The sequence below is a fragment of the Rhincodon typus genome, chromosome 9 (assembly GCF_021869965.1).
Source record: "Rhincodon typus isolate 14 chromosome 9, sRhiTyp1.1, whole genome shotgun sequence".
NCBI lineage: Eukaryota > Metazoa > Chordata > Chondrichthyes > Orectolobiformes > Rhincodontidae > Rhincodon > Rhincodon typus.
The window spans coordinates 19,837,938-19,864,437 of NC_063340.1; the positions used below are offsets into that span (position 1 = coordinate 19,837,938).

The 26,500-nt window shown below is 39.7% G+C and overlaps 1 protein-coding gene across 1 annotated transcript in view; it reads right to left on the reverse strand.

Moving 5' to 3' along the window:
* sos1 (son of sevenless homolog 1 (Drosophila)) overlaps window positions 1-26,007 on the reverse strand; it is a 216,869-nt gene extending 190,862 nt beyond the window's left edge. Inside the window, exon 1 of the mRNA XM_048600934.1 lies at window positions 25,762-26,007. Within this exon, the coding sequence (XP_048456891.1) occupies window positions 25,762-25,848 (87 nt within the window). The 5' untranslated portion in view covers window positions 25,849-26,007. The remainder of the gene's footprint in view (window positions 1-25,761) is intronic.
* Window positions 26,008-26,500: the final 493 nt, after the last annotated feature.

The window sequence follows — 26,500 nt, forward strand, 5'->3', positions numbered from 1 at the left end:
ATAGAAGAAAACCTTTGATTAAAATTCAGAACTAGACCTCAATGAAAAACATAGATTTAAATAGCATGTTTAAAAAAATGTCCTATTGTGCTTCTTAAAAGCGCAGTCAATAAATGGATAGCAAGCCAAAGATGATGTTAGAAGGGTAACCAAAGAATTGATCAAAAAGAAAGGTTTTACAAATAATTTCAAAGGCAAAAAGGAGTGTGGCACACGAGACATTTTAGGGAAAAGAGGCTGCCTAGCAAGCCAGGCTGAAAAGGAACAAAAGAAAAGTTGGAGGTGTAGGTAGGTGGAGGGAAAAAAAAAAAGAGGCTTACAATGTTAGGGAAAACACGGATTATGTGGGACTTAACAAAACAGGGTAAGAGTTTTAGTTCTGACATAATGACCATCAAGCTAGTCAGCAAGGAGAGGGAAGGAATGCACGTGTGTGACTTGGTGCAAGCTGAAATAGAGTTTTGGATGAACTGAAGTTGATAAAAGGAAAAAGATTGGTAAACCAGACACAGAAGCAACATCATAGTCCAAGTAACTTTGGCATTGGCAAAAGGAGGGTGGCAGCACTGGTTAAGTACAGCATTGGAGAAAAAGGATGTCTCAGAAGATTCAAGAAGAGAATAAATTTGGTTAGAGCTACAGAACAAAAAGGGTACCATTACATTGCTAGGTGTAGTCTGCAGATCACCAACTGGTAGGAAGAATATAGACATAAAATTTTCTGGGAAATTACAGGAAGATGTTAACATTATGCTGGGAAAAGTGGCCTGCAGCCAGCATTGCAATGAGGCAGTCTGGGATAAGTGCTCTATAGTCAGCATGACAATGATGCAAACAGGAAAGAGTGACCAACAGTTTGACATGAACAAAAAAGTGACATCACAGAAACTAACTTGACTGGCTAAGTGAATATTTGTGGCTGAAAGGTCAAATCAAATATCAGACCTGACACCAATGTCAGTTTATCAGGAGCAATCATCTGTTAATTGGTTGAAGCCTATTCCATTCTCAAATGTTAACATGGGAAAGTTAATATAACACATTGTATGCAATATAAATGTGAATACTAACTGAACAATTTTTTAAAAATTCTCATTAAAAATGGCAGTATAGGTGGTGTGTCAAAGCTACATTATGTGGGAGATTAAGGATACCATTGTGATCCAGGGCAAATATGTCTGCAGTAAGTGTGTAAGTGTTTGAAGTTCAAGCAGCTTCAGCTCAAAGTTTATGAGCTGGAGGCTGAACTTGAAACACTGATGCATTAGGGAGGGCAAATTTACCTGGGTTCTTTGTATCAGAGGTAGTCACATCTCTTAGGATAGGGTGTTCTGATACAGTCAGTGATCAGGGACAGGAGGGTGTGAATCCAAGTGAGGCAGGTCAGAGGACAGGAGTATAGAAGTGTCAGTCTCCACAATTGTCCAACAGGTTTGAGCTTATCAAATTATTTGGATAAGAATGGGGACTGGGGGGGATGGATGAGCTAAATGACCATGACACCATAATACCATGATGCAGGAAGCCTTCCAAACAGGGGCAACCAAAAGGAATGTTGTGGTAGAAGGGAACAGCACTGTCAGGGGGATTGATACTCTTCTCCACAAGAAAGAACGAGAGGCCAGATAACCACATTGCATGCCCAGTGCCAGCGTTCAGGACTTGACGCTTCTAGGAAAGAGGTTTGACGTAGCTGGTATGAGAAGTTCAGCTCTAAATGAAGCAGAACCTTGAAAAGTAATAATCTCTGGATTACTATTATCTGAGCCACATGCAAATTGACATAGGGTAAACAAGATTAGAGAGATCAATGTGTGACTCAAACACTCGTGTGGGAGAAGTAGGTTCCAGCTCGTGGGGCCCTGCACCCATACTTGGAAAGTGGGACCTGTACCACTGGGATGGTCTACACCTGAACCATACTGAGATTGGTGTTCTTACAAACCACATAACTGGGGAAGTAGAGTAGGTTTTAAACTAAATAGTGGCAGCATCAGCCCAAATTTGGGAAGTTGTGGTGAATCAAAGTGTGGGGAAAGTGAAACAGAGGAAGGAATTAGTATGGAAAATTATAAACAGTGGCAGGAAGGGACAGAGAATTCATATCTAAGACCGAATCAAGAGGTTACAAAAATGATAAAAAAGGACAAAACTTAAGGCACAGTATTTAAATGCATATAGCATTCAAAACAAAATAGATGAACAAGCTGTACAAATGGAAATAAAGTAGTATGATCTCAAGGTCATAACAGACATGGCTAGAGAATGACCTAGATTGGGACCAGATTATCGAAAGAATGTAACATTTAGGAACGACAGGGGGATAGAAAATGGTGAAGGAATAGCTCTGTTATTTAAAGATGATATTAGCACAATAGGAAGAGATGGTCTAAATTCAGGAAACCAGTAAACAGAAGCAGTCTAGTTAGAGGTAAGCAACGATAAAGGTAAGAGTTTGCTCAAAAGGAATTGTGTACAGGACCCCGAACGGTAACCATACAGCAGGACAGGACATTGAGGAAGAAATTGTGGAAGCTTGTCCCAAGTGTACAGCAATTATCATGGGGGATTTTTAATGTACATATAAACTGGAAAAAAAAAAGCAGGTGGGAAGAACCATCTAGGTAGATAAGGAACTCTGACTATTTTTGGGACAATTCTTTAGACTAGCATTTTACAGCGCTCTAGAGTAGGCTACACTATACTTGGTTTCAACCAATGAGACAGAATTAATTACTGACTTCATTGTGACAGTTTAAGGGACAGTAACGCGAGTCCAAGACTACTATTTTAAATTTAAAAGGACAATTATGAGGGCATGAAAGCTCAGCTGCTGAAAGTGAACTGGCAATTAAAGTTAATAGAGATGCAGCGGCAAAAATTTAAAAGGGAACATTCTAGAAAGCGCAAAATACATTCCAACAAATAAGAAAAATTCTGAGGGATGGACCCACCGTATGTTTAACTTAAAAAAAACGTCAAAGTTGTATTAAACTCAAAGAAAAGAGTCACTTGTGCAAAGATAAATGGCAGGTCAAAAGATGGGACAGAATATAAAAAAAAGACAGCAAATAAGGACTAACAGATTAATAAAGAAGGAAAAGCAGGGTCCAAGAGAAAGTTAGCCAAAAATATAAACAGACAGAAAAAGTTTCTTCAGATATTTAAAAAAAAGAAAAGAAACAAAAAGAGTTAATCTAAGTGTTGGTCTTTGGAAAGCTGAGCCTGGGAAATTACGCAATGGAGGATAAAGATCTGGCAGATGACGAATTGCAATATTTTGCATTGGTCTTCACCAAAGAGGACACATGTAGCATCCCAAATTACAGTTACCAGGATGTTGTACTGAGTAGATTGTTGAAATTGCAAGTCGACAAGTACACAGGTCTTAAAGGAAGTGGCTACTGAGGTAATTGATGCATTGGTTTTAAATTTCCCAAAGCTCATTTGATTCAGGGAAGGCTCCTTTAGATTAGAAAATAGACAATGTAATTCCTTCATTCAAAGAGAGTGGTAGAAAGTAGGAAACTACAGACCAGCTAGCTTAACATCTGTCACAGGGAAAACATTAGAAGCTATATTAAAGATGTTATAACAGCACCCCTGGATAATTTCATGGCAATCAAGCAAATTCAATACGGCTTTGTCAAAAAGAAAATCAGGCTTAACCAATTCATTTGAATTACTTCAAGATGTAACTTGTGCTGCAGATAGAGGAGAATCAATGAATGTAATGAATTTAGATTTTCAGAGGCGTTTGATAACAAAGTGCCACAAAGGTTAATGTGGAAAATAAAAACGCTTGGATGTAGGAGGTAACATACTGGCATGGATAAAAAAATTGGCTTACTAACTAGAAACAAAGAATATGAATAAATGGATCATTTCCAGGCTGGCAGGATGTCATGAGTGGAGTGCCTCAAGGGTTGGAATTGGTGCTGGGCCTGGAGCTGATGTAGTGATAATTTGACCAGCAGTTATAAGAACTTGCGGATCATTTAAGTACGAATGCTAATAAGCTAACTACACACAGGTAGTTGAAAGTCGACACACAGAGTGAAGAGACAGAAGCAGCTGAGAACATACAGTTGGAAGATATCTGTATGCCTATGGCTGATTGGGAGAACATGACTGAGGAAGAGGTGGAGATTGAAGAAAGATACTGAAGAATTCCAAGTGCAGGGGTATACAGGAGGAATAGAAACTTGTGTATTTGCTCCAAATACAATTGGACAGGAGAAAATAGAAGACATTAAGGGCAATCCCATAAAACTGAACAAAAAGAAGGGACAAAGTACCACAATTTCAGTCATAGATAATGTCACTCCAGACTTTGATCCAACTTGTTTTGATGCAGGACCAAAAGGCTCAAAATTGATTGGGCACAGCTTTGAAAAAACAAAAGGGAAAGTAAGCAAGAACTTGCAAGGCAACAATACATTCAAACATAGGAGGAGGAAAGGCACATAATAAGTCATATAGTGATTTCTAAGAGCAGAGGGAGTTGGGATATGTGTTAAAGACACAAATTATAACATGTTGTCCCTTGCTTTTCAGAACACAAAAGAGGAGAGGGGAGCATTAATGCCAAACAAACAGAATCATGATGAGGAAATTAAAAAAGCTAGAGACATCAATTCAGGGCTATAATGAGGTTTGAGTCATCAAGCATAAAGTGAGGTGGTAATAATGCACAGGCAAAAGACGCTACTTCAATCTCTGTCAGAAGGAAGTTAATGGATTCCTCACATTTGTTCCTGAAGAGGAGGAAGGACAGTGTCCTATAGTGATAACTAACAATGGAGAAATGAAGTTGGAACGATATATTCTACTGATATGTATAATTCTGCTAACATGTTATTTCGGTGAAAGAAAATAAGGCCCGATGTGACGTTATGTGGTTGAGTGGAAATGCTGATGGAGAAATTAGACAATTGTGCAGAGGTTTTTCAATCTGCACTACTTTATTTGAGGAAGCATATCAAGGCTAACAGTAGGTTGATGCAAGAATGTCATTGAGTATAAAGATTGCAGAAATATTATGGAGAAGGTCAAAGTTGGAAGTTTGAAGTTTCAGTTTGTGAGCTGCTCCCCAAGAGCAAATGCAGAGGATGTGGGGCTGAGGATGTTTAGAGATGGCTTTGTCAATGATTAAGAAGCTGCAGAATACAGCACACTCAAAAGGACTTCAGGTTTAGTGAAACCATGTAAAAGCAAGATTTAGGAAGGCAGTGAATTCGGAGATGAGATGCCAAGAAATGCAAAACCAAGATGGATATTCCAATCACCAAGGATGAGGAGTTCTTCAATATAATCCAAGGCAGGAAAGAAAGAAGAATTTTTATTAACAAATTGGGGGGCAGCGGCGAGCGAGGTTAGGAAGTGCACAGGAATTACAAAAGAATTTCAAAGAATATTGTCAGGACAAGAATGTACTGACAGACCGAAATGATAAGCAGGTGCCAAAGATTAATGGTTTGACTTCATTACTGGGACCACACACTCATCAAGCCAATTATATGCAGATGGTGGTCTTACAGCCAGGTATAGAATCTATAATCAAGGACATGGTTTCATCATCCAAGAGTCAAGTCCGAATCAAAGCTTGGATTCCATTACAATTATTCAAAATAACATGGAGGATGGTCAGTGAACTGATAATTTGGAACACGATGATTGCTGTACAGTTGACAGGGTCTAAAAAGGACAGTGGTGCATCAGAGGAGAAGGACAGGAAGGAGATTACTGAGGTCAGCCCTCAATTTAAAAAAAAAATCAGTTAGTGTGAAAGTAATGGTGGTTGAGAATGCTGCTCCTGAGATTGCTGTAAAGAGCACCTTAATGGGTTCAAAGGGGTAAAAGAAAGTATGCATGCCTGTATAAAAGGGGAGGGAATATGGAGTAGAACACAAAAATGGTCCAAGAGAGGGAAAAAAGAAGTTACAGCATTATACACAAAGGAATTTCAGAAGGTTCCTTCAATAACTTGGGTATACAGCATACAAATTTATCAAAGGCACAACACTCTTCAGTAATTTCCTTCATAAATCACAGTAATTTGCATGTGAATGTTCAGAGAGATGGCACCTAAATAGTTGCAACTCGTATGTTGTTGGTTCCAACAGGCAGTGGCAGGGTGGTAGCACAGATGTTGCTGGTCAGCCAACTCAGAACTCATGGTGGAGTGGCAAAACTAAGACAGATTTTCATTAAGTTGTATCTTATTACTCTTTATATTCTTAAACTATTCAAAAGGTCACCGCACTGTGGTGACAGTTTAAGCTTTTCACTATTTACTGTATCATGCACTGTAAAAGGCAAGTGATAATAAATCACTCAATGCAATCTTTGATGGTGTCAAGCTCAAGTGTTGTTGGAGTGCACTTACACAGGCAAGTGAAGAATATTCCAACACACTCCTGACTTGGGTCTTGTAAATAGTAAGTAGGCATTAGGAATCAGGAGAGTTATTCGCCTCAAAATTCCCAGTATCTGACCTGCTCTTGTAGCCATTATACCAGTGTGATTTCTCATCAGCGGTAACTCCTCTCTCCTTCCCAGTCATGCTGTGGAAGGGCTACAGGGAAAAGGCAGGGAAATAGAACTAGGTACCTGTAGACAACTACTCTTACAGAGATGGCACAAACACAATGAGCTGAATAACCTCCTTTTGTTAACATTCCACGATTCTATACAGCACTTACTGAATTCTGCACACAACTGCAACGTTTGGCATTTAAACTAAATGATCCACTTTGAGAACACCCAGAACAAGCAGGCTTTTGAGAAAGGTTTTGGGGCGGGGGGCAAGTGTTAGGGGGTTCAAACTAAACACACAGCATCTTCAAGACATGATTAGAAATGTAACTGGATCAGTGAATTCATAAGTGTGCATATTGGACAACGGAAACTGGTTAATGTGAGTGCCACTCAAATTTAAAGAAAACCACCACAAGTGTTATTGGTATCTTCATAATAGTCTTGCATCCTACATACCTCTAAACCTATTACATCCTACTGTTCATCACATCCAAAACAAAATGGTGACTGTAAACTAAAAAGCAACTAGAAAACCTGCTTAAATAAAAAAAAAGAACTGCGGATGCTGTAAATCAGGAACAAAAACAAAGTTGCTGGAAAACGCTCAGCAGGTCTGGCAGCATCTGTGAAGGGAAAAAACAGTTAACGTTTCAGGTCTGGTGACCCTTCCTCACTCTCAAAATTGTCAGCTGGAGTGCCACACTGAATTCCTTCTGAAACAGTCTCCAGTTAATTTGCTTCTTAAAATCTACCTCCTTCATTTAGTTGCCATCTATTCTAAAATCACCACATATATCGCAGGATCAAATTGCATGTTTTTTACAGAAGGGGAAGAAGAGGGTAGGGTTCAAGAACATGATAAAATGCTGTTCAGCGAAGGTGTTTGGAAAGGAAACGGAAGAGAAGGGGTAGAGTCTAAAAAGAAGAGAAGGGGGAGGCAGGGATTTGTACTAAAAAGGAATTTTCGGATGGAATTCCAAAGACACTGCCTGATGGTAGGATGACAGATGTATAACGAGCCAGAGAGTCAGATGAGCCATGAGGCCATAAAGACAATGGCTGAGGGAGAATCTACTTTAGTTAGAGATGCAAGCCAGAGGAGGTAAAATTAGTGACAGAAAGCAATAATGCTGCAGGCTGAAGACAATGGCTTCAGTAAGCTGCACGAAGCCATGACCAACATGCAGTTTGACAACACAAACAACTGAAAAGGCAAGAATTGTGGTCAGAATGTAAAAACATTAAATATATAAGTAGAAGCAGACCTTACGCTGCCTGATCTATACTAACAGAACCAGTCAAGGATAGAGTCTAGAGGACTCTTGAGGTGATAGCATTTGGGTTGGTGATGGAAAGAGGATGCTACTACATATGCAGACTATCGAATACTATACATCCATCCTAACAAGGCTCCCCATGATCTTGGGAGTTTCAATCAAGTCATCTCTTGCTCTTGTAAACTCATTTGGATACAAATTTAACCTGTCCAACCTTTCTTCATAATGCACCAATTCCAAAACCTTCTCAGAGCTGCTCCCAATGAATTTGCATTCTTCTGTAAGGAGACAAATACTGTGTACTGTACTCTAGATGTGGGCTTAATGGCCGACAGAACTGCAGCTCACTGTTTCTACTTCAGAATTAAATTCCCCTCAATAAAACAATAATATTCTATTTGCCTTCCTGATTACTTGCTGTACCTGCATATTGAATTTGGGTGATTTTGAAAGAGCACACCAGATTCTTCTGCATCTCAGAGCTCTCCAACCTCTCATTATTTACATGATATTTATGAATTCATGCTTCAAAAATTTCATATTTCGTGTGACAATTTCACATTTCCCACAATATAATCCCATTATTTAGGTTTTTGCACACTCACTTAACCTAACACTTGAGCCTTTTTGGGTCCTCACAACTTACTTTCCTACCAATCTCATTGTTGATGATATAATTAGCAACCATACTTTCAATGTCTTCACCCAAACATTTTATGTAACTACATTATGACCAGATTCCAGATGAGGTTTCTTACTCTGCTACAGTTTCAGAAGCAGACTCCAAAATCAAAGCTTGTGGGTGAAGAGGGATGAACTGGCTCCCCTTGGTCATTCACCCAACCCCTCAGATTATAGCAACAAGGTTAATTAATAAAGAATCCTTTCCTAATGGATACCTATTTCCCAGACTCAAATTTACCTGGGTTTCCAGAAAAGAAGCCAACCTTCTTGAAATGAAGAAAAAAGTGGGTTTATTAATTACTAAATACAAACAAAAATAATAACACATATACAAAGTAAAGTAATGAGGTAATTCAAAAAAAGAAAAAAGAAAAAGAAAACGATCAATCTCCAAACTGCTCATGAACAGCCAATACAAAGGCATTGTAGCCATTGTTAATTGGCAACAATCGCACTGACATTGGCAGTTGAGCAGTCGATCTCAAGATTCTTGCTTTTGTAGTTCAATCAAAATGCCTTTGTCTCGGTTCTTTTTAAGCTAGCTGGCAGCACTCAATAAGAGATGGGAAAGTGAGGTTCTTTTGAAAATTTGGCCCAAATTTCAGCACAAACACACTGACAGACCTACTACAGAAAAAACGGGTAGTATGGACCGAGAAATGCCAGCAGCTTTTGAAAAGCTGAAGGCCATTTTTATAAACAAGCTTGTACTTGTAGCTCTGAACTTTAACGAAGTATTTAAAACAGCCCATCCAGAAGGAAGATGAATCCCAAAAGAGAGAGACCAAGCAACTACTCTCTAGTTCTCCAAAAACTAAAAAAAAAAACATCAAATCTGTACTCCACAGTGGAAAAGAAAACTCTCAGATTATTGCTATCTTCCAAACACAGATATTTGTCCAAAATGGGTACAGACACTACAGTCGAAAATACCACAAACTTTTCCACAAAAATTTAAAGGGTTAAGATCCAAAGCACCAGTTTCTTCATTTGGAGCTTGTTTCTTCAACTATAAATCACTTAAAATTACTGATGTTGCCAGGAAACTGAATGAGATTGCAGCCTCCTTATCTAGAACTTAGACCTGGTTACAGGCAAAAAGCTAGTTATAGAGTCACAGGGTCAGTTTCCATGCTGTATAACTGTTTGGTCAAACCAGTCCATGCCAAACATAATTCCAAACTAAACTAGTTCATGGGTGTGAGTGGGTGAGTGGGTGGATGAGTGGGAGTGAGTGAGAATGTGTGCGCATGTGCACATGTTGTTTAATGTTTTTCCTCCTCAACCTTTGCATGACAATTAGAACATTTCATCACATCAGCGAAATGTTACCACAGATCAGGATCCTGAAGTATTTACAGACACATTTTAACTAAATAAAAATGCAAAATGTGTTTGTTCTTTAGAGAAAGTGAATTGCAACAGAGAGGGAAAAGCAACACTAGAGAGGTACATTCAGTGACTGTTTGGCCTGTGTCAGGCCGATGCAATATCGCACCTGTGAAGTGTCAGGCAAGAGTTCAAACACAGAAAATACTTAACAGGAAGAGATAATGAAGGGCAAAAACAAAGTGCTGGAGAAACTCAGCAGGTCTGGGAGGATCTCTGGAGAGAACAGAGTTAACATTTCAGTACTGATGAAGGGTCACTGAACTGAAACTAGCTGGGAAAAGGGTTCCATTTATGCTGATGAGGTGGGGATTGGGTGGGAAAAAGGAGGACTGTTAGAATTCCTACAGGACAAAGTGAAGGGCGATTTCCAAGCTATTTTCTGACAAGGGGTCACTGGACTTGAAACAAAAGTGCTGCCAGACCTGCTGAGCTTCTCTAGCATTTTCCATTTTTTTGATTCAGATTTCCAGCATCAGCAGTTCTTTGTTTTTAATTTAGCAATAACAAGGAGGCTGACAATCCTCCCCCTCAGTAGAAAGCCTCCTCTTGCCAACATGTCTGTTTTACCATCCACAAATATACAAAGGAAGGGGTTTAAAATTGACTGCAACATTAGTCTGTGTGTGTTATTGACTTCAAGGTTCACAGCTTTGAGAACAAACATTTAAACAACACTGCATAGTGGAAAAATCGAAAAAGGGAAATACTCTCTTGCACTCAGTGCTGGCAGCCAGTTCAATAGTAGTTTCAACCAATGTACAAAACCAAGAATCTCAGGACTGACATTCCACTGCCAACGTCCATCCTACTACTGCCATCCAACAGTAGTTGCAACGTCTTCATGTTTGTTCTTCCAAAATCAAACAAAAACTGATGGGTTTTTTTTTCAAATGTTTATCTTTTTGGACTTATTATAATCTGTGCATTGTGTTACTACTACTTCTCATGGTTAGTCATTAATAACTTCTTTTTGTTAACTCAAGAAAGCCTGGTTAAGTTTGGCTCCATTTAAAACAAAAGTTAATTTCAGTCTGCGAAATAGGCATCCATGAGGAAAGGACTCATTAACCTCATTAGGGCCAGAGGGGCAAGTCTAAAAATAACCCAAGGGAGCTAATTCATCCCTCTTCACCCAAGAGATTAACAATTTGGGGTATTCCATCTGGGATAAATTAGGGAACTTCACCGGGATCTGAAAGTCTTCAGCTTTTTATAGTTGTAACAACATGTCATACCATCCGTTACACATGGCCAACCTGAAAAATGACCCATTTACAACTACTCTTTCCTGTTAACTAGCCAATCTTCCTTTCATGCCATTTGATACTCTAGCATAACATTTTGTGTGACACCTTTCTAATGTCTTGTGGAAATCTAAGCACAGTATATCCACCAGTTTCCCTTTATTCACGTCATGTGACCTCTGCAAATAACTCCAGTAGACAGATAAAACATTATTCTCCCTTTCACACAAAAAAATGTTGACTTCACCTGGTTATCTTGAACTTTTAAATGTCCCGCTGTAATGTCTTTAATAATAGCTGCCAACATCTTCAATATTATTGACGTTAAAATAACTGGCCCATTGTTTCCTACCTCCTATCTCTTTCCCTTTTCAGGAAAAGGGGTTGCATTTGCCGTTTTCTGATCTAACTGAACTTTTTTGAACCTAGGCAGTTTTGAAAAATGTAATCCAGCACAACAACCATCACTTCTTTTAAAACTCAAGGACAAAGTCCATCAGGCTCCAGGTAACGTCAGCCCACAGCTCAAGCAATTTTCTCACTCTCCTTTATTTCCTTACTTACAGTTATCCTGAGATGTTATTTGTATCCTCTATGGTGAAGACTGATGCAAAATACCTGTTCAACTCATCTACCATCTCCTTATTCTCCATTATTAATTTGTTAGAATCACTTTGTCAGGCCTATGCTGACCTGTTCTTTCCAAATTGCTTTTACAACTGCTTTACCATCTGTTTTTGTATTCCTAACTAGCTTTCTCTTGAACTCCAATTTTTGCCTCCTTATTAAATCATTCCTTAGTTTTTTAATAAAAACTCTGTCCAATCTTCTGAATATCATCCACTTTTAGATAGCTTTTTTTTTTTTAAGGCTCATGTAACCCTCATTTAAGAAGGGAAGGAGGCAGAAGACAGGTGGCTATCGGTTGGTTAGTCTGACCACAGTCATTGGCAAGAGTCCATCATAAAGCATGCGATTATGGAGTATTTTGAAGTGCATGGTAAAATAAGGCTAAATCAGCAGAGCTTCATCAAGGGGGTCACACCTGACAAATCTGTCAGAATTCCTTGAGGACATAAACAGCAAGACAACGTAGAAGCAGTGGACTTGATATATATGGATTTCCAGAAGGCTTTTGACAAGGTGTCACACAGAAGGCTGCTAACTAAGAGCCTATGGTGTTAGGGGCAAGGTACTGACACGGATAGAAGATTGGCTGACTGGCAGAGGGCAGAGAGACAGGGATAAAAGAGGTCTTTTTCAGCACACCAGCCAGTGACTAGCAGAATTCCACAGGGGGCAGAATTAGGACCACAACTATTCACGTTATACATGAACAAACTGGACAAAAGGAACTGACGGCATTGTTGCTAAGGTTACAGATGACACAAAGATAGCTGGAAGAACAGGTAACGTTAAGGAAGCGGGGATGTTGCAGAAGAACTTGAACAGACTAGGAAAGTGGGCAAAGTAGCAGATGGAATATAAATGTGGCAAAGTGATGTGTTATGCATTTTGGTAGGAAGAATAGAGGCACAAATTGCTTTCCAACAGGAAAAGGCTTCAAAAATCTGAAGCACAATGGGACTTGGTAATCCCAATTCAGGATTCTCTTAAGGTTAACATGCAGGTTCAATTGACAGTCAGGAAGGCAAATGCAATGCTAGCATTCATTTCAAGAGGGCGAGAGTACAAGAGCTGAGGTGTATTACTCCAAGGGCCACATCTTTGAGAATTGCATTTGAACAACACTGCATGCTGGGTGAAATGAAAAGGGAAACACTCTTGCACTGAGCGCTGGCAGCCAGCTCAAAAGGAATTTCAAACAATGTGCAAAACCAGGAATCTGAAGACTGACCACTTAAGTGCCAATGTCAATGCTACTGTTGCCATCTAATAACAATTGCAACGTTTTCAGGTCTGTTCTTCCAAAAAAAAAATCCACATTTTTTTTCCAAATCTTTTTATTTTAAAAAAAATCTTTTTTCCCCCATCTCTTTGGACTTATTCCCTACTTCTAATCTGCATGTTTTGTGTTACTACTTCAAGTTTAGTAATTAATAAACTCACCTCTTTTTGTTCATTCAAAGAAGTCTGGCTCCTTTAAAATATAAAGGTTATTTCCATCCGGGAAATAGGTATCCACAAGGAAAAAAGGACCCTTATTAAAATGACCTAATTAGGACCAGAGTATAAGGCTCTGGTCAGACTGCATTTGGAGTGGTTTTGGGCCCTGTATCGAAGGATGGATGTGCTGGTGTTAGGAGTCCAGAGGAGCTTTACATGAATTATCCTGGAAATAAACTATTTGTCATATGAGAAGCAGTTGAGCACTCTGGGTCTGTACACGATGGAGTTTAAAAGGATGAGGTGGAGAGAAGAATATCTTTGAAACTTACAGAATATTGAGAGGCCTGGATACAGTTCATATGGAAAAGATGTTTGCACCTGAAGGCACAGTCTCAGAGTGAAGGGATGACCCTTTAGAACTGAGATGAGAAGGAATTTCTTCAGCCAGAGGGTGATTAATCTGTGGAACACATTGCTGCAGAAGACTGCACAGGCTAATTCATTAAGCGCATAATAGACAGAGACAGATATGTTCTTGATTGATAAGGGAATTAAGGGTTATGGGGAGAAAGCAAGACAATGTGGCTGGGAAACAAGTGATCGAATGGCAGAGCAGACTTGATGGGCCAAATGGCCTAACTCTGCTCCAATATCTTATGGTTTAATCCTGTATTTAACATTTTAATTAGCCACATGGGAAAATGTTCTTTCTTGTTGAAATGTATGTTACCTTAGTTCTGATAGGTAACAATAGAACTGCAAAAAAAATTTGAGCTACCAAAAAGTTCTCTTATTACTAACATCTGTCAACTTTTAAAAATATTTAAATGCTACTTAATAGTTTGTCCCAATGTTTCTTCACAGACTTCGTGATATTAATGCACTTAGCTCAGTAAAACACTGCACAGAACTTTATTTATCATCTTCTTTAAATACACGTTATATATTTAAAAATGGTGAATTACCTTGGGATTCTAAAAGCTCCATTAGGTTTGTGCTTTTGAATGTAACATAACACAGGTAAATGGCTTGAATTTTGCCATTGTAATGATCTTGAAAGTTTCAGCATTTGCCATTATTACTAGGAAATTCACATTAAAACACATAGATAAAAGGGGGAATGAACATTATCAGTGATTCCCCACCTCTCCACAGGGTATATTGAAATTCTCACAGCTGGAAATCATTGAAAAAAAAATCACTATGTAGTTCCACTTTTTATTCAATTAATCTTGCTGTAAAAAGCCTGGAAAAAGTTCAATATTATTGATGTTAAAAAAGAAGTTCTAACAACATAGGAAATTACAAATCAACAGCTAAACAATTTCTCCTGCCCTGAAAAATCTATTTTTATTTGTGGAATGTAAAATTTCTTCATTAATGTAAAATTAATTACATTTTTCAAAATAAAACAAGTTTGGTATTTTAGCTTTAACCTTAACCTCATCTATCGTTCCAATCATTTTTCCCTGTATTCCAAAACAATTAAAAACTTGATATTCAGTCCTTTTTACTTCCTGGCTTGCTGTCTATGAGAATTCTTTCAATGAGACTGGGTGCTTGGGTGTTCGCTGCAGGTGATGGCAGAATCAAACGTTCAACATTAAATTCACACCCCAGAAATCACCAGATCTGTGCGCGCAGCTTTCAACATTACTTCACCACTGACAGAAAATTCCAACTAACTGAGAACAGGGCAACAGTAAGTATTATAGCCCTCAAACTGTTCCAATAATCCAACAGCACTTCTTTCTAAATATAAATGTAAAATAACATCTCAAATCAAGCAAACTGTAAATACCACAGCAAAATACCTTATTAAAACGTTATAAAAAAGACGACTTGCATTTATGTCACACTTTTCATCACCACTGGATGTCTAAAAACGTTTTACAGTTTGTTCAGTTCTTTTGAAGTGCAGGCAATGTTAAATAAAGCAACCAATTTGCCCACAAACAAACAGTCATGTATGTACTGTAGCTGGACTTCTGTGATCTTCTTGAAAGTAAGGCTTCACTTTAACATTCCATCCAAGAGCCAACACTTCTGAAAGTGCAGCACTCCCCCATAAAGACACTGGAGGGTCTCCGTTGAATCCAGAGCCTTAGCAGTCAAAGGCGAGACTGCTACCAACTGAGCCATGGTTAAAACTCAACTCAAATCACTGCCTATGATTTCTTTAAATGATACAAAGACTCAAGATCTATTCAGAAATGTTGTTGATTTTGTGATGAAAACCAGTCAAAAGAAAACCTAAGAATTAAATAAAAATCACGTTGAGAAACATAAAAAAAAAACTTACTTTTGACATAGGCAGATGTCCAAAAGCCTTCTTGATTGAGGGCTGACCTCTTAAGGATTGAACAGAACAGAAATGGAACCAGAAAGATGTGACACAAAAAAGGGTCCCTTAACAAAGTTAACACGCCATTCTGACTAATAAAGCAGAAATTAGCAAATTTCGACACCATCTTCCACATGCAGCAAAACCAACAACCACAATAGTCCAACTAGATCTCAATTGTTAATTTAATCTAGGTTTTACACGGCCAATAAACAGACATGAAGAAATTATTAACAGATTTATCATCAAATCCCTAGAGTTTTGAAACAGGCCATTCGGCCCAACAAGTCCACACCACCCCTCTGAAGAGCATCCCACCCAGACCCAATCCCCTACCTCTGCATTACTCATGTCTAACCCACCTAACCTAAACATCCCTGGGCACTATGGGCAATTTAGCATGGCCAATCCACCTAGCCTGCACATCTTCGGACTGTGGGAGGAAACTGGAGCATCCGGAGGAAACCCACGCAGACATGGGGATAAACGTGCAAACTCCACACAGACAGACAGTCACCCGAGGCTGGAATCAAACCCAGGTCCCTGGTGCTGTGAGGCAGCAGTGCTAACCACTGAGCCACTGTGCCGTTTGTGTGGTGGAACTACATCTCCACATGCACCAAATGTTTGTTCCCTCAAAAGTAAAACGGATTTGGAGACAAAACCCAATTTTTCCCCGGTTTGGCTGAGCCCCATCTCTGCAAGACTAGACCATTTGTTCGAACAAATATACTACACTCTCGCACCCAAAAGTGCACCCCTCTTCCCATAAGCACATCATGAAAATGCCCAATTTGCATCTGCCGTTCCCTTGTACACCATAAAAATTTGGGAGCCCAGAGACAGACCATTACTTAGATTGACTGAAACCCACCCACCTTGCCAAACAGCAGCAGTAAGTGGCAATTACATAGAAATCACCAAACCTCCTTCAATAGCACATTCTGAATCCATGAACTCTATAGGGCAGATGCATAGGAACATCACAAATTGCAAGTTCCCCTCCAAATCACACATCATCCTTACTTGAGGATAAGTCACTGTTCCAAAATCCTGGAATTCCCTTCATAACAGCAGTGTTCACCATATGGACCACAGCAGTTCAAATCACCATCACCTTCTCCAAGATAGTTAGGGGTGTATGATAAGTACTGGCATAGCCAATTACACGTTTAGACGATGACAAAAAAAAACTAAACGACATTCCAAGACACCTGAAGTGTGCCAAAAATACAAACCACAGCTTTGTGGCTACCACAGGCTAGATGCACAGCAAAACAAAAACCAAAGTTAAAAATCAGACTATAAAAGGTAAAAATGCATGTTTGTTACAAGAGGGAAGTAGAAACAAAGGCAAACAACACTTTGGTACCAGACTCAACTTGGCAGACATGCTCAGCTTTTCTGTCTGTACTGTACTTGTCAAATTGGAGAAAATACTTAAAGTATCCTACAGAAAGAGAGTGTTTAAGCATACAAGACTTAATTCAACTTCCAGATAGTATGTTCAAGTTTCCCTCTGAAGTAAACATAAAAAGATCCCATGGTACTATTGTGAACAGCAAAATATCTTTCTCTGTTATCTTAGCCAATATTAATTCAATAACCAACATAATAATCAGATTACCTAGTCATTACCTCATTGTTTTTTCTGGGATCTTGTTGCATGTAAATTGTTAGCCATGTTCCCACATTACCACAGTGACTACACACCATGGATGTATAATTGCTTTGTGAGTTCCTGAGGCCTTGAAAAATTGCTATATAAATGCAAGTTCAATCTTTCTCCTCCAAAAAACAAACCATACAGCTGTAAATCTAGAATAATGTGTATAATACAAGCTTCTACATTTGCTTTTGGTACAAAACAGCTTGTAGAAAGTGTTCTTTTGTAAATGAGAATTACAATTGAAAAGCACAAACACATAATAATCCTGTTTCTGTGATATAGAAGCTGTTTGGCACAGTGGGTGGGTTTCAGTCAGTCAGTCAATCTAAATAATGGTCTGTCTGTGGGCTCCTAAATTTTTCTGGTGTAAAATGGAATAGCAAGTGCAAATTAGGCAATCAGATTCAAAGTTTACAGATAATTCATTCAGACAAAAATGATGTATTTGAACAGCATTCTACCTTTGCTAAATCACTAGATTGTACAATTTTTGTTTTCATTTTGGTAACTTTTTTTCTCTAAATACACAGACATAAAATCAGTCAATCACTGTTGGTCCTAACAAAGGATTTTGGCTTGAAACATTGACTTTCCCACCCCTCAGATGCTGTCTGACCAGCTATGCTTTTCCAGCTCCACATTACTTGAAGTTCCTATACTACCCAAGGGAAAATTGAGTCCACAAAATACAAAATACCGTTTCTATGTTTGTTTCAAATTGAACATTCTCTAGTGGAAATGGGTTTCTGAACTGCATTCTGCAGGGCTCATGGAGACAAAGAACCAAATGGATTAATAGTGAAGGACAAGCACAAGATGGAAAACACCACACAGATGGTTGATCCTAAGACACAAATCAGCCTTTTTTTGGGGGAGGGGAGTGTGCACAGCAGTGGCAGTTTCACATGCAGTTAGACTTAAGAATATAGGAAAAGTGTAGTACTATGATCCCATAGATTTACCTTTGGTAGCAAACTATATAATATCTCCTTAAAATGACATGGAGAAGCAAGGACATGCAGTAAAATGTTACGGTCCACTTTGGAACCAATTTAACATGCTAAGGACTGGTTAAAAATAACTGCTAGTTTATGGTGCCATGCAATATTCAAAACTATCTTCAGGTGTTGATAATGGTTCCATTTGTAGAACTCTTGCCTCTTAACCAGAAAGACATGGATTCAAGTCCCAAAACATGGATTTCAATACAGAAAAATCAAACTTGAAACTCAATTGTGATACTCACAAAAGGACCCTACTACTGGAGGAGGGTTCACTCATTTGCAATGTTAAACCAAGACTCCATCTGCTGTCTCAACTGGATGGCAATATTGCAAAGCTCACGGAGATATCTTGGTCAACATTCAGTTAGCACCACAAAATAAAAATTACCCGGCCATTATTAGATTGCTGTGTATTTCATATATTCTAATGATGTTTACACTTAAACTACTTCTTAAACTGTAAAGTGCTTTAGGACTTTCCAAGATCACGTACATGACTATATAGATGCAAGTCTTGTATTCTTGTAAATGTGACTGGCCCCGGTCCTCAAACTATCATAGCATATCAGATGTCTAACAGAGGTCAGAGACTTTCTACAAGTTAGACTTCGATCTGAATAAATTTTTGTACAAAAGGCAGTATTGGCAGAAAGGTACAATTAAAAAAACACAAGTTTTAGTCAGGAGAATGGGAAATCTCTTCCCATGTGCAAATTTGGAAAATAGAGTATAATAATAAACTCAGAGATAGTAAGAAATGCCAGTGCTGGAGTCAGACATAACACAGTGTGGAGCTGGAGGAGCACAGCAGGCCAGGCAGCATCAGAGGAGCAGGAAAGTTGACGTTTCGTGTCAGGACTCTTCTTCAGAAGTGAGGGAGGGGGAAGGGAGCTCCGAAATAAATAGACAGACGAGGGGTGAGGCTGGGGAAGGGAGGTAGGATAGTGATAGGTGAGTTAAGGTAGGCAGTGGTGGGGATTGGTCAGTGAGGTGGGAGAGAGGATAGACAGATTATGTCAGGTCAAGGAAGCGGGGATGAGAGGGAGGGTTGGTCATGGGATGAGGCCGGGGGTGGGGAGATTTTGAAACTGGTAAAATCCACATTTAGGTCGTTGGGTTGTAGGTTTGTCAGCATTAATAACCAACTTAAAAAGGGGTTGCAGACTTTTAATAGCCTTTACACATTTTGTCAAATGTTTTAAACCCTACAACCATTTATTCTGTCCCCTATCATAGCAATAACAGCAAAATGGAGTATGTTTTAAATGGTAAAAAATTGCAGCACGCTGCTGTGCAGAGGGACTTGGGTGTCCTCGTGCATGAATCGCTAAAAGTAGGATTGCAGGTGCAGCAGGTAATTAAAAAGGCAAACTGAATTTTGTCTGTCATTGCTAGAGGGATGGAGTTTAAAAACAGGGAGGCTACGCTGCCGCTGGAAAGAGTCCTGGTGAGGCCACACCTGGAGTACTGTGTGCAGTTTTGGTCTCCTTACTTCAGAAGGGATATACGAGCACTGGAGGGGGTGCAGAGGAGATTCACTCGGTTGATTCCAGAGTTGAGAGGGTTGGATTATGAGGAGAGATTGAGTAGACTGGGATTATACTCATTGGAATTCAGAAGATTGAGGGGAGATCTTATAGAAAGATACAAGATTATGAAGGGAATAGATAAGGTGGAGGCAGGGAGGTTGTTTCCGCTAGCAGGTGAACTAGGACTAGGGGGCATCGCCTCAAAATAAAAAGGGAAGCAGATGTTGGACTGAGGTCAGGAGGAACTTCTTCACCCAAAGGGTTGTGAATCTGTGGAATTCCCTGCCCAGTGAAGCGGTTGAAGCTACCTCGCTGAATGTGTTTAAGGCAAGGCTAGATAAATTTTTGAACAGTAAAGGAATTAAGGGTTATGGTGAGCGGGTGGGCAAGTGGAACCGAGTCTCAAAAAGATCAGCCATGATCTTATTGAATGGCGGGGCAGGCTCAAGGGGCCAGATGGCCTACTCCTGCTCCTAGTTCTTATGTAACCCACATCACCTTCCTTTTCTCTGTTCATAATGTAACATCCTTTCCGTACAAATGTATTTGCTCAAGTCAACCCAAAAAGGGAGGACTTTGTACTATTATGTTGCAGAAAGCAGTAGAAGAAAATGTGGAGAGTGTTACAATTTAACTATTTACTTTAAAGCAAAACATTGTTGTTTCGCTCAAAATTTCAAGGAGAATACAGTATAAAAATAGGGAGGTCTTGTTAAAACTATACATGTCAGGCCATAGGTGACATACTGTATTGTGAACGGTTGTGCCCCCCCACCCCATCCCACCAACCATTTAAGATATACTGGTACTGGATACAATCCAGAGTTGATTCCAGGCATGGATGGATTTTCTCATGTGAAATAAGAGTAGTAGTTTGGGCTTGTTACTCACAAATTTACAAGAATGAGTGGCAACCTTATTAAAACATACATCATTCTTAGGGGGCTTGAGGAGCTAAATGCTGAGAAATGGCTTCCCTTCTGGGAGAGTCTAGGACCAGACGTCATAATCTCAGAGTAAGGGGTTACCCATTAAAGCAGACAGGAGGATGCATTCTTTTCTCATAAGATAGACAGACAGACAAACAAACAAACAAACAAACAAACTCGGATATTCTTTACCACAGAGGGCTGTCAAGGCTGGGCCATTATGGATATTAAAGGCGGAGTCAGATTCTTAATCAAGATGGGAATCAAGGATATGGGGCAAAGGCAGGCAAGTTAAGTTGAGATGGCGTGGAGATCGGTCATAATTTCCTTGAATAGAGTAGATGACTCGATAGGTCAAACGGCCTTTTTCCATTGCTACAATCCTATGGTCTTATGATCTCATTTAATGCAGAGAAAAAAAGACTTTCACCGAACACCAAAAAAAAAAAATTCAGGTTTGCTCCCTTACCTAAATTTTCTGAATGTTTCTCAGTTAAATGGAAATCAAACCCATCCACTCAGAATCTTCCATGACCACAACAAAATTCAGTGGTTGACCTCACTTCTTCAGATCTCTAATGCCAGAGATGTAATATTAAAATGCATCTTCACAGAGCTGAAAAATCTACCATTACAAAGTTTTCAGTATTAGAAACCTTAACATCAAGATTAACAACTGGAACCATGACAAGCAGTGCTGCAGTTGCTCAGGAACAAAACAACTGTAATTAGCACTAAGTCAACTACTGCTTCTCATTCTTGAATTCCTTTATGGTTATTCCACCTAAAACAGTTATTATTAGATGGCCAAAGATTGTTTCAGCCTCCTAAGGTGGCGCAGATGTCAGCCATCTTAACTTGGAGCTCCCCTGAAAATGTACCATGATCATGGTTCCACAGCATTTTTTTTTCCTGCAACATTTACCTGGACCTCAACATCAATTAATTATACTTGTATGGGATCTTTTAACATGCTCAAACATCCAAAGACACTTCAAAACAGCACTACAAAACAAAACACGACTCAGAACCATCTATGGAAACATGAGAGTAAATAACAAAAGATGCTTGTAAGGAACTCCTTAAAACATACAACTTTAAAAGGAGGGAAGCAAGGTGGAGATGGAGAGCTGTAGGCAGGGAATGTTAGACTTTAGAGCCCACGCAGTTGAAGGTTTCAACAGTTCTTGCAATCTCAAATAAGGACAGGGGACATAGCGGGTCTGAAGTTAGCAGTGTTCAGAATATCAACTCAAAAAAAAACTCAGTGCCCAGTTCTTCAGGAACTTAATGGAGTCATGGCGGCCACTCATTGGCAAAGTAACCTCTACTCTTTGAAACTAAGGCTATGGGCCATTTTCAGCTTATTTGAAATATAACAGACTAAATCTTAAATGATTCTTAATCTACATAGGTAGGTAGGTACAGTGGTCTCTACATAAAGTTCAACTAACTTTCCACAATTAAACATATTCTTTCGTAATCAGTATCTCCCGAAGATATGCCAAACAGGTAGGAAGCAAGATACTTTAAAGAAGTATCAATATGTTTAATCTAAATTGACGACAATCTCAAAAAGAAAGATCTATTGATCACTCTTTGCAGACTGAGAATATCATTAGAAATTTCATAATTACACAGTGAAGTAGATCCAAAATATGCAAGCTGAATATGAAACACCGTAGTCCCTTTTCAAGTGCTCAAAAAATTGGCAAACTGAAATCCCTCCGAGTGTCCAGCAGACTGATGGCAAACAGTCAAGGGGAACATCAAGAGTTTCTTCATCATCAATAAAAGCACTCAGAAGGTGCGAAAAGAAATGGGGAAAATTGTCAAAACTCCAGAAAACCATGCAGAACATGCTCCTGCTGCAGACGATGCAGTTTGACATCAAGGAGGATCTCTTGTTGAGGTCCAGGGAAATCTTGCAGAATAGTTGTCAAACTATTAAGAGCCAAAAAGGCCTCCAAAGATAATTTTCTGGTCCAGGGGCCACACCGTGGAGCAGGACAAGATGTGTTCATGTTTCTTCTTCTGGAAGGTGCTCAAAGAGAGCTCTGCAATCAGCAGCCTGAAAGAAGAAGACGACTTAGTAATGTCATCTCAGACTGAGATCCTGAGGATCAGCAAATCCTTTTAAGCCAGAATGTATGACACGAAGCCCACAAACAACACAGCCTCCCAGTTCATGTCCTCTACCAGACATTTTAGACGACAGCACATAGGAGAGGCTGGATTAGCCGTTATGTTTGTTGAAGGCCATTCATCTCAGCTCCAGAACATCTCTGCAAAAGTTGCTTATGGTAGTGTCCTCGGCCCAACCATCTTCAGCTGCTTCAATGACTTTTCCCTCATCATAAAGGTCAGAAGTAGGGATGTTCACCAATGACTGCACAATGTTCAGCACCATTTACAACTCCTCAGATAGTGAAGCAGTCTACATTCAAATGCAACAAGATCTGGACAATATCCAAACTTAGGCTTACAAGTGGCAAGTAACATTCGTGCCACACAAATGCCAGGCAATGACCATCTCCAATAAGATACTAGCCAAAACTGTCCTTTGACATTCAACAGTGTTACTATTACTGAATCCCCAACTATCAACATCTTGTGGTTTGCACTGACCAGAAACTCTCAGTACTCACCACATAAACAGTGACTACGAGAGCAGGTCAGAGGCTAGGAATACTGTGGAGAGTTCCTCACCAGAGTTCCTCATCTCCTGACTCCCCTGAAGTCTGTCCACCATTTACAAAGGGACAAGTCATCAATGTGATGGAACACTCCTCATTAGCTTGGACAGGTGCAGCTCCAACAACACTGAGAAACTTGACACCATCCAGGCCAAAGCAGCACGTTTGATTGGCACCACATTCACAAGCATCCACTCCCTCCATCATTGACACTCAGTACACAACGTTGCTACTATCTACAAGATGCATTGCAGAATTGCAAAATCCTTAGACAGTACTTTCCAAACCCACGGCCACTTCCACTTAGAAAGGACAGGGGCAGCTGATACATGAGAACACCATAACCTGCAAGTTCCCCTCCAAGAGACTCACCATCATGACTTGGAAATATATTTGTTCCTTCACTGTTGCTGGGTCAAAATCCTGAAATTCCCTCCCTTGTGGCATTATTTGTCACCCTACAGCACATGGACTGCAGCAGTTCATGAAAGCAGCTCACCACCACCTTCTCAAGGGCAACTAGGAACAGGCGAAAATGCCAGTCAGCAACACCGATGTCTCTCAAGTGACTAACAAAAATCTTAATTCAAAGAGAATTTCTGTCAGAAACCTAAAAGTGAGAAAAAAAATTAGTAATTTAAAAAGTATTGGATCTTAGTAGAAATGTTGTAAAAACGTATATATTATTTACAAAATTAATAATGGCAGTTGCTCCAGAAACTATATGGTAATTCACTTCCAAGATGATTAAAATGCATAATCATTGCTACTTGAAAGACAAGAATGGACATTTTGGAACCGATTTGTCTAAATTGTATATGACAGGTGAGAGAATTCCCCCTTGCAATAGTTCATAGCCCAAAGTACAGCCACATGCAGCATCAGCTACAGCACTGAAGTTCTATTGTTTAATAAGCCAAAAATTTGCCTTTTTTAAAAAAACTATTATACAAGTCATGCCATTTATTCATCAGTCCTGAGATCCACAAGAGGTTCTGGAATGTCTGAGAACCAAATCAAATTCTCATCCACCTGGAATCAAGCATAATCAGGTACTACGATCACAGTAACGCAATAATTTAAATTTTCTTCATGCTTTATTTCTGTATCAGTTAATTATGGTACTGCTTTCTACAATCAATGCACACTTCATCTGGCTTATTTGAGAAGTTAATACAGTATTTCGAAAAGTGTTCCCCATTCAGAAAAGATTTTGAGTCACCAATTTCGGTCAGATATTGCTGGACTGTTTTAGAAATTACATTAAAAATATTATCAATGCTAATATTAAAAAATACTTCATGCAAACTACCCCCACGAGAGTCAGGGCAACCCATCATTTAAAAACACAAAACAGAAACTGCTCAAAAAGCTCAGCAGTTCTGAGGAGTCGTCACTGGACCAAAACGTTAACTCTGATTGCTCTCCACATTCACTGCCATACCTGCTGAGCTTTTCCAGCAATTTCGGTTTTTGTTTCTGATTTCCAAAATCCACAGTTCCTTTCTTTTTATTTAAAAAAAAACACAAATCAAACCTTATCCGAAAAGTAAAGAATGTGCATATTATATTTGGGCATTTCAATTTTTTTCAAAATTGAGATTTACTTGACCAAAAGTGAGCCTGACACAATTTTATCTCACTTGCCCAACAATCCTTTCCAGATATCAGGCTGCCTTTTGAATCATAAGGTCCACAATTTGCCTTAAATCGGACCTTTCACTAAAAGAAACACAGGCTTGAAACTGGAAATCTCAGTCTCGCATTCACTTCCATTCTGTTCACTGTCCAAAACCCCACAATAAAAATCACATGATAAATATACACCTTGTCGCAACTGATTCCAAAATACCCCGACCCCAAAGTAATTTGCAACACAATAACACGGGGGAAACAGAACTCCCCAAGGAAGATCATAACATATCAGATAAAACTTCACTTAATTATGGTTTGATAGTCGAAAGCTAATAATTGTGATTACCAATAGCAAAAACTCGTATGCACACAAAAAAGTTGCTCCTGAAAGGAAATGTCATGTCACATCAGCAGAATCACCTAATCCTACTGTACGCTATTCAAAAAAGCCAAATTCACCAAATTAACATAACAATTTATTTATCGAACCAGTTGACAGCGGTAGAGGAAACGACATATTCCTTTCAAAACAGTTCCCCGTTCCTACTACCGAAATATTTAACTGATTTAATACACATGCTTGTAAAAGGCATTTTAAGCATCTTTCATTGATGTTGGAAAATATCAACACATCAAGTCGATAATTCGCTAAGCTAAGCCTCGAATTTCTTTTCTAAAAACTACAATAGATCTCACAAATTCATTATTTAAATATAAGCACACACTAGATCTTCAAAGTAGCTTTTACCTTCCGCAGAGCAGCGACGAGTAGACCCCGCCATTTGGGTGCATTGTCCTCACTGAAGAAATCGTACTGTTGTTGTGGCTGCTGCATGGTGCAGCCTCCGGCCCCCGGACGCGCACCCGCAGCCTTTTTCCAGTCAGAAAGAAGATTGGACGTTTTCTTCTTCGATCGCCACTCCTAGGAGCGATCTCGAAATTATTCTCTTCCTCCTCCTTCTACTCCCTGTCCGACTTCTAAAGCGCTCGCCGACCGCTTCTTATACTCACAGCACCCCCCACCACCCCTTCCCCCTCCCCCCTCCCCAAAAGTTTCAAAGTGATCGTCCCCCTTTCCCTTTTTTGTTGCCCCCAACAGCCCCTTTTGCTGTCGTCGCTGGTGCTCCCGTTCGCCTCTCTCGCACGCCGGGGACACCATTCGGCTGCGAAGCCAACGGAGAGACACTGGACACGGCAGCCAACCAACGGCTCGGGCTCGGGCTCGAGCTCGAGACGAGGTCGGGGCGGGGGGTGTGCGACAGAAAGACGGCGCGATCTCGAGACGAAAATTCAACGGTCACCCTGGATCGAGGAGGGGGAGCTAGTCGCCAGCTGACCTATATACACACACACACACACACAAATCTCGATTTGTTCCCCCCCCCCCCAACCACCCCGTCTTGAAACTACCGATCCACTGGTGTGAACGCCCACGGTTACACGTTGAGAGTCAACGTCCGGGGCGTCAAATACTGGCTGTGAAGATT